The sequence below is a fragment of the Catharus ustulatus genome, chromosome 3, assembly GCF_009819885.2.
Source record: "Catharus ustulatus isolate bCatUst1 chromosome 3, bCatUst1.pri.v2, whole genome shotgun sequence".
NCBI classification, from domain to species: Eukaryota; Metazoa; Chordata; class Aves; order Passeriformes; family Turdidae; genus Catharus; species Catharus ustulatus.
Genome location: NC_046223.1, coordinates 20,346,895 through 20,363,361, shown reverse-complemented (window position 1 = coordinate 20,363,361; position 16,467 = coordinate 20,346,895). Strand labels below are relative to the sequence as shown.

The following is a 16,467-nucleotide window of genomic DNA, read 5'->3' as shown; positions in this document are numbered from 1 at the left end:
AAGTGCTGGGAGGATGTCCTGGGAGAGATGGGAATGCTCACTGGGAGCTCTGTGCTGGCAGGTCTGAAAATCTCATTAAGTAAGTCAAAAAAGACTGGCGAGGTTAAACTGTTCACCTCCTGAGGAAAGAGCAAAGGCTGGCAAGAAATATTGGAAGAACTCTTGTCTAGAAGTGTTTAGATGTGTACAGGAGGCTACAGGAATAGTCTGGTTCCTTCCTTCACTCTCCATAAGCGCTTTCCTTCAAAAAAATATTTTGTGTTAGGTGTCATGGGTGAGGGACATTTGACATTTTATTTTGACAAAATAGGAAATGTTTTACCCTTTTGCTTAATAGGGCTGATGATAGTTTCTAGTCCTGTACCAAATGACAAAAATGAGTAAACAAGAGGATTTTACAAAAACTTTCCCTTTTTTTCCCCTCATGTTGGTTCTACCTGTGGTTTACTGCAGCAGCTTTTAGCTGACTTGTCTCAGTTTTCATGGGGCTTATGGGGAGGGTTCAGTTTTGCCTTAGCAATTAATGGAGATGATTTGAGCTGGCTGTCCTGAATTAGCCTTGGAAAATCTTGTTTGTGTGTTTGGGATGAGTCAGGAAGGAAAGTGCCAGGTTGAAATAACTGTGCCAATTCTGAGTGAAATAGAACAAAGGCAGGAAGGTCCTGTTCTGCTGCACCTGCACGCCTGGCCAGGCTGAGGGCTTCAGGCCCAGGGAGAGGAAGAAACATGTTAGCTGAGTTCAGGTTACAGGACCTGATTTCATGCTATGGTGATGTTTGTTTTCTGAAATGTTTTGGCTGTCATCTTGGGGGTAGAGCAGCACATTTTTAAGGTTTTTTTAATCCATCAAATAAAAAGGATCTGTAATTCTATGTGATAATGAACTCCACCCTTCCATATGACATTACTGCGGTGTTATTAAAAAAAGGGGCATGAGCATACTATATCATGCACAGGATTAATACAGGTTGGTGTAACCATATGAAAATTAGAATTATTCTGAAGATCCTTTAGTATGAACTTCTGAAACTCTTATTAGCTGTGTCTAGTTCTGAACTGGCAGATCTTGGGATGTTTTCTTTCCTAGATTGCTTCAAGTATGGAGCTGTGAACATTGCATCTTGTGTAGCTTGAGATGAGAAAAACAATTCTTCTCAAAGTTGGCAAACTTGTTTCTGTATGTCTCACATAGATCTGCATATGCTGAACACTTAAACAACAAAACCTCAAACAAAAAAAACCATCACAACTTCCATGGGGCTCAGATGCCATAGTAAAGAGCACAGATAAGATTTACTCAATGCTCAACATAAGTTTATCTGTCACCTGTGTACATGTCTACTTTTAGAGAGGAAACACCATTTGTCTGTTGGCATTGGGGGATTTTATTTCACCTTGTAGTAGAAATGTTTTTCTGATACCGTTGAAGTTGTCTTTGTGAGATACGTAATATTACAACTGGGAAGAAAAGGAAAGAGATGTAAAAAGAAAATGAAGAAATCATTTTGTTTAGTATCTCTCTTGGTGCTGTATAGTTTGCAGTTTTTTAAGAAGTTGTATAACGTGCTTTTCAGAGTTGCAGTGTCAGTTAATTAAGTGCTTGCGTATGCTTGACTCAGGCTGGCTTTGTTCAAATTGTTGTAACTTACAGCTGATAGATTCAAGCTATTCTAAAAGATCATGTCTGGCATTTTTACTTATTATGTAATTGATCTAAAGAGAAGGATGCATGTGCACATGTTCAGTTATTTTCTTCTTGCCCTTTTGGAAGGTGTATATGAGCAGGCACAGGTGATGGGTACATTCTATATTTTGTCACAGTTTTGTCTAATTCTTTTCTTTGTCAGCCATGTGCTGCTATTGGCATCTGATTTAAAAACTGTAACTACTTCTTTCCTCACTCTGTTGTTGTTGCTTTGGTTTTTCTGAGCTTAGTCCTGTGAATTATCCCATCTTTCAGTGGGGAAGGTTGGTTGCTTTGTATTTTAGTGGGTTTTTTAATAGCAGAATTTCTATTCACATTCACAATCTAGCAAGCATTTAATTGCTGTTAAGAAAATATGAAAAAAAAATTTATGTGTACATGCATTGAGTCTTTTAAATTGCACATTCCAAAGCACTTCTTCACGTGTTTGAGAGGAAAAATTAGGTAGTGCTCTATTTGAGCAGAGATGCTTTAGGAATGGTAGTATGATGTGATAGATACGTGTGGTGGGAGTAAGGTGTGGTTTTGTGAAGATGTGAGGCTTACCTGGAAGAAGAGGGAATCTCCTTCTGCCCCTAACTGGGGCATCAGGTGCTATAATCGTGGGCAGTTTGCATCATGTGCCACCTGGATGCTCTTGACATGTGATGCAGAACAAGCTCTTCTGAACATCTCTGGTGGTTTCTACTTCAAGATTTACCAAAAGCTTTCAAATAATCTAACTCTTTCAGTTTAGTTTGATTGTTTCTTCAGAAAAAGTCTTGCAGGAGGTGGCTTGCTAGAAGCTCCTAGGTCCTAAGGAATGGTGACCAAAAGCACCTGGATGTCCATGACAGTATTTTCTATCTCTGTCCCCTTTCTTTTCCTTTCCTAATATTGTATTTTAAGAAACATATAATTTTATGTATTTATTTCTAGAGACTTTATTTTATACTGATATGAACTGAGTGTATCAGGAGTCATGTTTATGGTGTACTAGTAAAGGAACATTTCCCACTACATTATACGTATATTAAGAGCAAAGCTGTTGCAGATCAGAGCTATTTAAAAGATGGTCTTCTCAACCCTTCAGATTCCCTCTGTCTGGGCTAAGTATTTTGAAAAATATTTGCAAAATATGACAGCTGTTACAAATGCACGTGTATATGGCACATGATTTGGAAATGATAGGAGTTATGAATATAAAAATTGGCTGCAAAGATACTTATGTCCAGGTCAAGATAGAAAATACTGAGGGAGAAAAATGTGCTAATTTGCCTTTTCTAGAACTGCATGTGCAGACTTTGCTTCCATGGGCTGAATCTATGCCTTGTGATAAATAAAGATGGGGAAAATTCAGGACTGAGAGGTTTGTTTAATCAAGTGAGGTGTGTTTGTAGGCAGATTCATGTGTGGAAATTACCCTCTTACTATGAAGGACTGTAGAGACCTTCAGTGTTGTTTGATTGAGAAAGGCTGTGTGGATTGGTGACTGGATGGGTTTGGGGGAATTTTTAAGACCAAGCTGTAGCAGCAGTTAATACAGGTGATGTTGTAAGTTTGACTACAGTGTATAATCCCTGAGAGTACTACTCCAGTGGCTAGTAAGTGGCTAAAGGATCCTGAATATGTAAAGTAGTGAAACCCACACATTGTACCTACTTGTTGGGGTCAGTTCTTGTGCGCTTTCTTAAAGATGATGTGAGGCCATCGGGTCATCTTGCTTTGGCAAAGTTACCTTGGGTAAACAAAGAAAATGATAGCTTTGAGAAGCAATGGGTCAGGTTAACTCTCTTGTGGTCTTACTGCCCTTGGCTTTCTGTAACAACCCTGGTGGAATGTGTCAGAAACAGACCTAGTATGGAGCAGTAAGTGTTAAATGAGCTCTCTTCTGTTGCAATTTAAAATTGAATGCTAGAAATACTTCTGAGATTCCTGAAAAGGTGGATTTTGTTTTGCACGAGTTATTTTCTTATCTTAAAATACCTGACTAATGTGCAAAATACCTAAATACTCTAATAAACTGTTTCAGCTCAATTTGTTACTGCTTCATCCTATTTTTGTTTCAAATTGCATTGTATTTTAAGAAACATTAATTTTATGTATTTATTTCTAGAGACTTTATTTTACACTGACATAAATTTCATATATTGTTTCCCACTACATTTTGTGCATACATACATTATATATAATCAGGGTATCTAGTTAAATAACAGAATCTCTAATTAAAATCCTGTTGGGAAATGCATCTTGTTGGCTGGAATTGTTTTTAGATGACAGTGAACTTCAAGGAGAGTGTTTTTTTACAGCCCCCTTGTTTCCAACCCCCTGAAAAATTTCTCAGAATTTAGACATTGTTCTACTGAAATGGCATTTTAAATAGCCACATAGTAGCTGATGCATAATGAATGAATGTATTGTAATGGACCAGAAGGATCTGAAAACTATGTAGCCTGGCCTTCTAGATAGTGTGGATGTTGCATACATCTGTGAAATTCAGCTTTAGTATTCTTTGGAAATAATCTCTGAGATACTGTTATTTGACCTTAATTTTTATTTTTTCAGCTTCTTAATATTTTGTTTCAATTTCACTGAATGTTTATTTCTAGAACTTGCTAAGTTTCTTTTAAAATTCCTCTTTACCTTCCAACAATAGCAAACTGTTCATGTGCAGAAAAGAGGCCTATTGCAAGAATTTGAATTTCATTCAGTGCTGTTCAAATTCAGAAATTGTATGTATTTATTTGTGTGGCTCATAAACTAGGAAATTTGACCTTTATGCATGATTTCTGTCATCCTTGGGCATAGCTGGAGAGAATGGTTGGTTGACTCTGAAGAGAATCTGTTGGAGAAGGAATAATTAGGAAGCATCCAGAATGGCTTTGTTTTTCTGTCACAAAAAGACTAAAATCCAGAATCGTCATGACCATGAACCTTGTTACTTTTTTTATTTCCTCTTCAGGTTAGGTACTGTTATATTGTAATATTGATTAAATAATGCTTCCCTGTTCAGACTTCATTAAAAGGATCTATCCTGTGAAGGCATCTTCGTCTTTGCCCATGGCATTGGTTGAGTCTATCCAACTGTTTCTCGAAGAGATCCCTTCAGGTATCTGCTAGGAGCAGGCTAATCCTCTGAAGCATATGGAATTGGCAACTGATACTAGGATTGCTAATGCTTCTGGTGGGCATTTATTTCCTGTAGTGAAGATCTAATCCAGTGAGTAAAGAGGCTCAAAGACTTCCAAAACTTGTGTAGTGCAGTACTGTAGCCTTGGATGGGGTTCTAAATACAGCTGAAGTATTCATTGTTAGCACTGTAGAGACACTGATTTTGCAGGGTGTCTTTTTAGGGGAGACTTTTCTTTGGGCTGTGGTTTATCACGTGTAGGACTGGTGTCCGATGCTGAAGGAATGTTTCAAAGCCTTTTTTGCCTGGAGCTACCCTTCTGATCTTCTCATACAAAGTCCACAGAAAAGATTTTAATGATGTGCTTCTAAAGAATAAATACTATTACTAGCGTGTTATTTTACAGCTGAATAAGTTTGTCTGATATACGGAATCTAAATGTGCCTGGCTTGCTTGGTTCTTCAGTAATTTGGAAAACAGTTTAGCAGTGGGAGTACAGTAGTATTTTGCAGTAGGACTCATGCAATGGGAAGACAAACAAAATTATATTTAGGGCCGTTCTCTTGGCTATAGTGAATAATTAATAATGCTGGAGGTGATGTAAGCAGGGTTGTGCTACATTTGGGAAGAACATTCTGGTTGTGGTATACTCGTTGTTTTTTCCGGTCGTGTTGCAGCTGTTTGCTACTTTATCCAGTTCCACTACTGCTTATGTCCTGAAATAATCTTGCCTGGTTCAGTGGGACTGCCTGCAAGCCTCAGTGTTCACAGAAGGGGATTGACTTCAGTCTCCAGCAAACACACACTGAAGCTGGAAGTACTCCTTTAAATTCTGGTTGTATGTGGAAATAATTCCATAAAGAATGATGGATGAGATCAGCACAGCCCCCCAGCATTAGGTTGGGCATTGGGAGAAGCAGTGAAACTTCAGCTGCCCTCAGACTCTGCTTTCAGCTTAAGGTCAAGGATCTAGGAACAGGCTTGTTAGTGCTCTGTACAAAGATATCCACTTTTTAATTGAGGCAGTCAGTAATGGGAAAATATTCAGGTGTGTGTTGGTGCTTTATGCTTAGCTGGGAGTAAGCATGCCTTTCTGCTAAATCTAAAAACTGCTCTGGGAAGACACTCTTTCTACTTCCAGTATTTGCCAGCCTTCAAAGTCTGTAACTTAAAAGATTAGAAGCTAAATTTTACCTGTTAAACATTTGTACCCATCTGCCACTCTTAGAAAGTATTTGAAATACTGAAACACTTAGCACTCCTTTGACATTTTTCTTTAATTTGGTTTCTCCTTGGAGAGGTTCCAAGCCCCATCTGTAACTTGCCCCTTATATACTTGGAAGTTAGAGTACAGAAGCACTGCAGATTTCAGTGACTAACATATAATGTGGGATGATGTGTTGGCATGCATTAAAAATAACTTCCTTTTAGTTCTTCAGGCTTTTGAGATTTAAAATATTTTATGCAATCTCACGGAGTTTTAAAGAATAGTTATTTCAAAATAAAGATGTAGATAGTTTGCTACTTGAATAAAGAACTTTAAAAGATACAAACATGTTTGGGAAACAAAGCTTACTTGAAAAAAATGGTAATGTCATTTGACTGAAGAAAGTTAACAAAAAAATAGAGTGAAACCTTGTTTCCAAATATAGGTAGTATAAGGTATAAGTGTCTTTTGTACAGTGTATTTTTAAAATACTAACTTTGCTTATAATTAGACAAATTTATCTGCAACATAGTGCCATACTGTGTGACTTGGCATGTTTAAAAATGGTTTGTAGATTACTGCCTAGGTATCTAGTTTTGCTTTTGGAGCTGGTAAAATCTTTCTGCAGACTTTTTCATGAGACACATATCAAACTCTGCCCAAAGGCAGCGTTTTCTCCTTAAGCTCCCATCCAGAGTTATCAGTTTTATTGTGAAGGTTAAATAAATTACTGCCCTTTACATCTTTTTATGCTTGTGGTCTATTCTGTTGCAGTTGTCTAAAATCCAAGTAGCTCAATTCCCAACTATTTTGTCTTGCAGCACACCTCTGTGGATGGATACACTGAACCTCACATCCAGCCTATCAAGTCAAGTAGCAGACAAAACATCCCCCGATGTAGGAACTCCATCACATCCACAAATGAAGAGCATCCTCACATTGGAAATTATCGCTTACTGAAAACAATAGGAAAAGGAAATTTTGCCAAAGTGAAGCTGGCAAGGCATGTGCTTACTGGAAGAGAGGTAAGCCTTGAAAAAAAAGGCTGACAGTCTGATTTGTTTTCTTTGGCTATCTTTTATAATAAGTATTTCTTCTAGAGGCTGTTTCAGGATGTAGAAGTTACATGACATGCCTGAGTTTCCACCTAACCACCCACCTTGCCCCCTTTTTTAAAATGTAGCTTCTTGGTGAAGGGAACAAAATGTTTGTTGTGCGTCAAATGGTATTTTAGGGCTGGGAAGGTGTGTGTTCATCCCCAAGCATTTCTAAAACTGAAGAGAAATGTATTGATAGGGGGATTTCACTCATATTGGTAATCTGTTAATAGATAAATCTTGTCTTTGGAGGGCCTGGACAAGATAACATTGTTTAGTCCAAACACAGACAGGAGTATAAAACTGATTCTTTGGTGGCAAGGTTCCAAGCTCCTGCTGGTAAATCTTAATAGGTTAGAGAATTTTGCGTGATGAAATGTATAGAAGTAGACACACATGCATGTTTTAGAGATGCATCTATGCTCTTGCTCACAGAGCTGCAATGTATTTTTGTTCAAACCTTCTTCTGAGTTTAGTAATTCATAGTTGTTTTTTCCCCAAGGTTGCTGTGAAAATAATAGATAAAACCCAGCTAAATCCTACTAGCCTGCAAAAGGTAAGAATAGACCATAACATCTGAAATTCTGTAAACAATTGAACTGTGATCCTTTATTTACTGACAAAAATACTTGATCCCCTTATCTCGCTAAACAACATTTTTGTGTGTGACCTTGGGAGTGTGGTCTCCCTGCTATAATGTGCACATACATTTGTCTGAGGGCAGTGACTCCATGTGGCTCCTATCTTAGCTTTGTTGTTTTGCTCTTCCTTCCTCTTCTAGCTGTCCTCTTTGCCAACAGTAACATTTCTTACCAATTAGGTATGCAAACAGTTTGTCTACATGCTAAACCAAGATTTAATGCTATAAAGGATGGTATTTCTCTTGGATTTTTTTTCTTAAATGTAGTAATTGTTTTTTGTGGACTTAGAGTACCAGTTGCTGTTGCTTTAATGAGTTTTTCTACATTTGTCTTTCTGCTCTTTCAACTTTAATAAAATATTTGCTGAACTCAGGGGACCTGTGGCAATTACTTTTTGTGCACAGAATTGACAAAATGAGTGAATATAATCAAAACAGTGTTGTTTATGCCTGTAGATAGAAATCCAGAAGTCTTTCATAGTCATTGCAATAAGGGTTTTATCAAGACCCTGGGGATTTTTGTTTGGTTTGGATTTTTACTATCTAACTCTGAGTATGTTTTGTGGTGGTTGAAGCGAGGAAATGTTGTATTGTCCTACTGGAGGATACCCATTATGAAAATTTGGGGTATTTTTTTGTTTACAAATACTAGACTGCTGCTGTCTGTAGATGTAGAAATGAGAGAAGGAGACCAGGGCTTATTGATGTTCTTTTATCTCTGGCTACTGTTACAATTTATTTTATTGTGTAATTTTGGTTATGGAGAGGTATAAACAGCTTTACTTTAATTTCTTTTTTTCTTTTATCTCTTTTTTACTTTATTTGCTTTAATGTCTCCTTTGTACTTGAGTGTGAGTTTTACTGGATTTTTTTTTTTTAATTCAGCCTACTGTGCAGTCTATGCAGAAGCTTTGCTGTTAAGTCCTATATGCTATATTAAGCAAATCTCCTTGCTAATATTTGAGCTAGAGGAGGGGGACCCACAGAGGCAGTGTGTGACAGAGCATATTGTGGAAATCCTGTGCTGCTCGTGTGGCTTATTTCCTACCTAGCTTGGTGTTCACACTTGGAAGAGCTGGGTTTGTCTCATTGTTGAGCAATGAGAAGCTAAAAAATGTGAAAAATTACTGGAAAACTAAGCAAGAAAAACTCAGCTTTGGGACAATAGTTTTAATGTTAAGTTGTATTTCATACAAAAGTACTTGATGATAATTCAATAAACCATTTCAAGTATAAATAAGTTTCATAGCATAGAAAAGATGCTGTCACTTCACAACTAGTACATAAAATACTCATGCAATAGGACATTGCTGCTGTTATTTGGGTTTTTTGAGTGGGAAGCTGGCAACAAGAGAAACAATGTTGGGTACTGTTAGGAGCAGCTGATAGTAGAACTAAGGCTAGACATTTAAATTTAGTGATTTAACTGTGGTTTCTTTCTTCAGTAACTTCTCAGCATATTGATCCCATGCATCTTCTGCTCACAGTGAAAAATGGGGTCATTTGTTGGTATCACGTTTTCACTTGTAAAATACTGATTATGGTTTTCAGAAAAAATAATCTTTGTTTTGAAGCTTTATAAGTCTTCAACTGTGAGTGAGTGAATGAATATTGATTGCTTGAAAACTCTTAAGTAAACATAAGCACAATTTTTGCACAGTCACTGAAGCAACTGTAAATGCAAAGCAAATAAGGGTGAGAGGGTGGTTCATTAGCATGCTTAAGTTAATTTCTGTTAGTATTTTAATGGGTCATTTGTGAATTGTTAGTAAAATAATAAAAATTCTTGTTCTGTTTTATGAAATCAGTCACGCTTTTTTCTTTTTGCACTGAACTGTTACATTTTGTTTGTGATTTCTCCTTGTACTATTTAGTATCACTGCCATCTGAAGTTTTATAATTTTGTCATTAGGCTTGTACTGTACAAAGGGCTGTTAAGCAGTTGGGTGTTTTTTCTTCGGGAGGCAGTGTTGGGAATGGGAAGCAGTGATAGTAGTATTGTATTGATAGGAGCATGCACTTACCTAATGAAGGTTTATAGAGGACACTGGAGTATGTTACTGGCACAAAAATACCACTCCTGAGTCTGAACCTATCTAAATTCTCATGGTTGAGAGTACAGTCTCTAGAACATCAAAGCTGAAATTGTATGCAATTCAGCGAAACTTTTAGACTTTCAATCACTACTGCTTATTATTAATCAAACAAGACAAATTTCTGGTTTTCTTGGCTGTGGGGTCATTCACAAAACCATCCCCTTTCCGTTCACCAAAGGATACTGAGTGCAAGTCAGTTTTGCTACAGTACTTGCTACTGACCTAATTAAGTGAAATGAGTCATCATGGCTTCACATGCACCATTCTGTTTTGTAAACAGAAATATTTGAGCACATACTTCACTTGCTGGAAGTGTTGTACAAGCTGGGTCTGTAGTTAGTCACGGGTATAAAAGTAAAGAGCGTTTCATTTCTTCCCAGCTACTCACCAGTGGTTTTCATGCCCTGTCATATGCATAGGATACTTCAGACAGAGTTATTTTAGCTTGTGTCTTGCCCTAACATTTGATGGCTTAAGTAAACTGACCTTGTGGAATTTTAATTTTGCTTTCTTGTCCATGCAATGTGATAGCCTTAAGTTTTATTTCTCACTCCAGGACCTCTACCCCTTTAAATAGAAGACCAGTGTTGCATTAAGGGTCCTGCCTTTCTATTTTGTTTTCAGTTGGTTCAGTATATGGTTACCATTGCAGTCAGTGAACATCTGTTTAGAACAGAGCTGGCTTTATTGTTGACTTGCAGTCTTGATAGTAACATACTGTACTGACTTAGCTTTTTCCATTGTCACTATTGTAATTTGTTCCCATATGTAGGTATTTGGGTTTTGTCATAACACAAATTTGTGTCAGAATAGCTGGTCTATTTTTTGCATGTCTGCTACATTGAAAATTTTGTCTTCTACTGGCTTTGTGAGAGATGTTTCTGAAACAGCATTCTGTTGCTCTTCTGCAGACTGCTAGTGGAGCAGAAGGTGCTGTTTTTTCATTAATAGGTTTAATTAGGAAATGGTATTTCAGGTGTGCCCCTTTTGCAGGTCAGCAAGCTTTTTATTCTTTAAACATGTTTGAAGCCTCTATCTTAAGTTTCCTTCTGTTGTTGAGAAAAGCAGAACAAAGTACAGTGGTGTGGAAGATTTGGAATTATTTCAGTATGTTACCTATTGAAAACTGTACTTCTTTGCTACATCCCTTCTCAGTAACAGTTTAGAAGACAAAGCCTTGGTTAACTGAATATTTTCAGTTTGATATTAGTAACTCAAAATAGTAAATATTAAACGTAGTTGTCAACCTGATAGCAAGTAGAAATGTTATTAATGGTGTGGCAGATCTTTGCTTTCTGCAATTTGTGCCTGGGAAAATTAAGCTGGAAGCACAAGAAACAAATTTTCAAATCTTCTTGCTTTTTCCTAACAAATTCTAGGAACCAAATACAGTGCTGGCTGTCTCTTTCCATAAGTGAAGCTTGTGAGGCTATAGCACCTTTCCAAAAAGGAGATGCTTGTTCAGGAACTTTTTCTGAATGGTAGCATTTTAAGAATCAAGAGTGGTCCTGTAAATATGTGGTGGGGTTAGGAGAGATAAGTCAGGGAGCACTTCCACGTTCTGAGAGAAAGGACACTGCTGCTTAGGAAAATACAGGTGTGTCTAAATTCTGAAAATGCTATTTTTTGTCAGTAAAATAGATCAGGTTGCCTTGTCATCAGAGAAGAACAAATATTGCTGTTATGTCTGGATTTTTATAAATTTAACGAACTTGGTTGTGTAGGAAATAACTGTGGTCTTTTTGCTTAAATACCTCTATATGCAAAGAGGTGTATCCTGAGTGTTGTTGAGGGGTGTAGTGGCTACCATTTTAAAGTGTTCATATTTGTAAATACATGGTTGTTCACATTGCAGGTGTTAATGACCAGTGTGCTTCTGCAGGGGAAAAGCATGGGGAAGGAGAATTTTCTTGAAGTAGTGCTTCATGGGATGCTGAGTTGCAATATAAAATAATGTCCTCAAATACTGTTAGAGCTTTTATTCAGAAATACTTGTGGGACAAAATTTCTTGTCACTGTAAAATCAATTTGAATCTTAAACCAATTAGTAAACTTCTGATTCTTGTGAGAATATTGAATAGAGTAATGCACATTTTGTTGGGTTTTTTTAATCCCATGTAGTGTACATTAAATATAAAAATGTGAGGGTTAAAAATGTTTTCTATAGAAGTCTCATATTTTAATCCTGCTTAGGAAGATATGAAGATTCACTGCTGTGAATACCTCTTACACCAGTATTAATAGTCTTAAGTTATGAAATCTTTCCAATCTTTGGGGAGGAACATCTTTTCCACATACCTGCTTAGAAGCTCTTCTGATGCTATACTGTCCATTGGATTAGATTTGTTAGCTTCTGATAAGTTTATATAGATTTAGCTGAGAAATTTATTCTTGTGCAACAAATTGCAATACTTAATTCACAAAGAATGTCCTGGTGTGATGTTTTTCCTTAGCAATCACTGATTTTATGAGGAAAAGATATTTGCTGACTAATTTTAGTGCATGATGTTACATACCCTTATTTTGTGTTTTAGATGTAAGCAAACTGCATCTGTTTGTATTTGCTCAGATAAATGCTTTTGTAGTCTTCATTTCCCCCTGAAATTGTTTTAAAGATAATTACAAGGAAAGTGCATAGTAACTATCGTGAAATACTTAAATACTGCAGGTATAAATCTGTAATATTATTACCTGAGCCATAGTAATTGTACTTTATTAAAAACTGAGTTTCACTAAGATGTTGCTCTGTAGTTTTAACTTGCAGAATAAATGCAGGATTTTAGGAACATAAAATGCACTGAAGTGCTACTATTTAGGGAGCTGTTTGGTCTGGCTTGCATCACTTTACCCTTTTGCAAGGGTTCTATCTTAACTAGTGGGACTGATTTTGAAAATGGACAGTGAGATGTCTCTGAGACATCAGAGAAACAAAAGAACAACAACAAAATGTGTTGAGCCCAGTTTCTTTCTGAGGAGGATTGTACTGCTAAGATGTTTCTGAAATGTCTAAGCATTACACTGAAGAGTGAGCATTTCTTAATTTATTTCAGCATCCTACATTAGCCCATTAAGGGACCAAAGAGAGTGCAGCACAGTAAACAGGAGCTGGGCTGTTCAGCTGAACAGTGCAAGCCTATCAGTATTGCCAGCCTGAAGTGCACAGCACCAAACTACATAGGCATTTTTGATTTCTTTCATTTGCCTTCTTTCCTTTGATCCCCTAGGTTAGTCTTGATGCACCTCTAATTAATAAAGCCATGAATGGTAGACATTTAAAAGCAATAACCTCTTGTTTCTGTTTTTAAAAAGTACATCTGTGTGAAGTATATATACTAAGGGCTTTAAGTTTGTCCAGTTGTTTATAATTGTGATTCAGTGTCATAGAGCAGACTTACAGCAATGATAAATCTTCAGGACTTGCAGAGGGAGGGAGGGGGCATCCCTGCTGCTTGTGACCAATGTAAAATTTGGTAGTTGTAGGAAAAGTAAACTTCCCTGCTTCACCTCTGTGGAGCAGCAGGACTGGAGAATGTCAGAATCCCTGGTATCTGATTGCATTTGAACATCTGTGTGTGGCTTTTCTCTAATGCTTCACCTTGTACTTGCACCTGCAGTTTCAATGTGTTCAGGGTAGTTGCTGACCTTGCCAGTCACTAAAAAAATCACAGAAAGAGAGTGAATACCTGTGTGAATGATCTGTGGGGGTTGGTCAGTGTGAAACTCCAGAAGGGGCTGTGCAACTTAGTGTGTCTGTTTGCATAAAGCTTAAAAATTAGTCTGGTTTTGGTGGGTAGTTATTTGTAGTGGTTATATTTATTTAATGCCTAAGATGTAGATTATGTTTTCTGGAGTTCACTGCACTATATTAATCTATATTTTATGCTAATGCTGTTTTCTGTGCCCTTTTCTGTCTTCTTTTTGACATTTAAAATCTCATATCTTGTGTAATTTTTCCCTAATAACCACATTCTAAGGAAATTGTCCTGCTTCCTTGACAGTTGTTTCGAGAAGTACGAATAATGAAGATTCTGAATCATCCCAATATTGGTAGGAGCCCTGCATTTCTGCAGACTTTATTTCTGTTATACTGTTTACATTTTACTCTACTTGGCTGTATTTGAATGTACTGCTGTGTAACTTTTTTTGGAGCTAATAGGACAGTAAGCATCCAGTAAATGCTTCATTGTCTCACCTCCTTTATCGACTCTGCTTGCATCAAGAATTTTGCTTAGAGGAGGTAAACTGCTCAGTCCAGGAAAGCCTTACACAGAGTAGGAGATGTGAGCTCTCCAGTCTATCAAGTACCCCAACTCCCCTCTTCTATTGAAATTATTCTTGAGACCCAAAAGCATGTAGGTGAGAGTAGCAGAACTCCATTAGTTCAGTCTAGGAAAGACTCCTGCTGACTGATATTTCCAGAAAATTAGAATTACCAAGTATGTAATTTTCCCTTTCTGCTTTAGTTCTTTCACCTACCCCACAGCTTCAGGGCCCTACTTTGTGATGACAATTCTTCTGGCTGAGGAGGGCTGGACAGTCTTGTTCCAGAGACAGTTAATGGTCCTGAATCGGCCAGAGGGCTTGTTGCATACAAGGTATGGATGAGGTGTACAAGTTATTACATGCTAGGCACTCCCTTCTCATCCCTTAAATTGTTTGTTGCTTTTTCAGCATTCATAGCTTCTGCTGTTTTTTGTTCTCTTGGGGGCGGTGGTGGGGGTGTGTTTGTTTTAAATGAGTGGTTATATTACAATCTGAGGAAAGTCAGACTTAACATTTCTGGTATCCACTTGGTTTTTAGTTGGTCAGAATCTCGGATTTCTGACTGTGAGCAGTTTGCTAGCAGAACAGGGGAGGTTTGTATGATCTTAAATTAAGTCTGTGTCGAATTAAACACTAATTTCAGCATGAATTCGTTTGTACAGTGTGCATAAACTTCTGAGAAAATTGTGAATTAATCTGCTTTATTATCAACTGTGATTTAGAAATTAATTTTTGGTCTTTTTCCCCCCTCAAAAGAATGCTAACCTAAAGGATATAAAGTTTCTGTATGATTTAATGTTATCACTGGCCATAAATTATACTCATTCCATGAGTATAATTGTTTGTTTGTGCTGTGCTTTTACTCCTGGCTGCAATCTCTCATTCATTTTTCTTGCAGTAAAATTATTTGAAGTTATTGAGACTGAAAAGACGTTGTATTTGGTAATGGAATATGCCAGTGGGGGTAAGTGGATTCTGAAATGTGCGTTAAGGATAAACTGAAATGCCAGTTACATGCCTAGAAACGCTTTAAGGATTTAATTGGTTATTCTAATCTGGCCTTCAGAGCAGTCCCAGCAGATCTCCCAGGGCAGGATTTCTTGATTCTGTTAAGCAACCTCTTAGGTTTGTGCTCCAGGGTAGTCCCTATTCTGAGGTTCCTGCTGCAGTATCAGGAGATAATCTGGCACAGATTCTGGCAAAAACTCTCCACTCAGTCTTTATCCACTATATTTAGGCGAGCACTGGTGCCTCATTTTATCTTGCAAATGTGTGCCAAAGCACTTGAAGAGGCAGATCCGGGGATGGGAATCAGTAACACAGGAAAGGGAACCAGCAGGCTCATAGTGAGAGGGATAGTGAGTGCCTGCTTGAGAAGCTGCTTAGCATCTGAATGGAAAATGTTTGAATGTGGGAAGAGAATCCAGCACAGTGGCAGTGACCAAGCTAGGAAAGGCTGCTGTCAGACAGTGCAAAGATGAGGATCTGAAAGGCATTTGAGCAGCTTTATTAAGAAAAGAACAAGAGAGAATAAACAGAAATAATATAAACAATGTTAAGTGAAGCCACTAGAGATGTGCAAAACAAATCTGGTGCATAAGTTGTCTGATTCCCAATATGGCTTACATATTATATGAATATTTTTTGTGATTGATTCTGTTTGTTTCACAGTGTTTAAGTTTATTTCAAAAATTGAAGTCCTAGTATGGTTCCATTTTTATGGTTCCATTTTTACTTCTTAGTTATTTGTCTGAATGCAAGCCAATGCAAAAAGTCAGAAGGAATTTTTCTTGGCTGCTTCTATTTCCTTTCTTTTCTAGAAGGGGAGTACCATGGGGTGTGTGTTGTTTTCAAGCATGTTTTGATTGTGTGTGATAGTAAAAAAAATTAATACTGATGTTTTGTCATTGTCATGATCAGGAGAAGTGTTTGACTACCTAGTTGCACATGGAAGAATGAAAGAGAAAGAGGCTCGTTCAAAATTCAGGCAGGTATGAAATTAGTGTGTTCATTCTTTTTTCTATTCCTATTTATGTTGTTTTCAGATAGACATGAATGTGAGCAAGCTTCTTTTACTTAACACAAAAATTGTTTTTATAATGTTTACTAAAGCTGCAGTGGAAAAGAATCCCACAGGAGAAAAATATCTCCTTCCTACATACTGTCTAAAAATAGTAAAATTGTTTTACATTTTCTTTTAGTCAATGTTCCCAAGAGTCACTTTTTTATTGTGACTCACTTGAGGTTTAAATCTTTTTCTGAATAATTTAGAATTTCACAGCTCTTCTATCTAGAGATGTTGGTATGATGACAGGTTCTGAATATTTTAGAATTTTGTAGCTGTTCTATC

The 16,467-nt window shown here is 37.2% G+C and overlaps 1 protein-coding gene across 7 annotated transcripts in view; it reads left to right on the top strand.

The window, feature by feature from the left end:
• The window catches only part of MARK1 (microtubule affinity regulating kinase 1), a 58,043-nt gene that overhangs the window by 16,345 nt on the left and 25,231 nt on the right, over window positions 1-16,467 (top strand). For 6 of the 7 annotated variants that reach the window (XM_033054433.1, XM_033054432.1, XM_033054434.2 and 3 more), the window contains exons 2-6: window positions 6,843-7,046; window positions 7,621-7,674; window positions 13,853-13,901; window positions 15,016-15,081; window positions 16,038-16,108. In XM_033054433.1, coding sequence (XP_032910324.1) covers window positions 6,843-7,046; window positions 7,621-7,674; window positions 13,853-13,901; window positions 15,016-15,081; window positions 16,038-16,108 — 444 coding nt within the window. Of the gene's footprint in view, window positions 1-6,842; window positions 7,047-7,620; window positions 7,675-13,852; window positions 13,902-14,357; window positions 14,450-15,015; window positions 15,082-16,037; window positions 16,109-16,467 lie in introns of those variants that run through there. The other variant, XM_033054436.2, reaches the window with a different exon arrangement.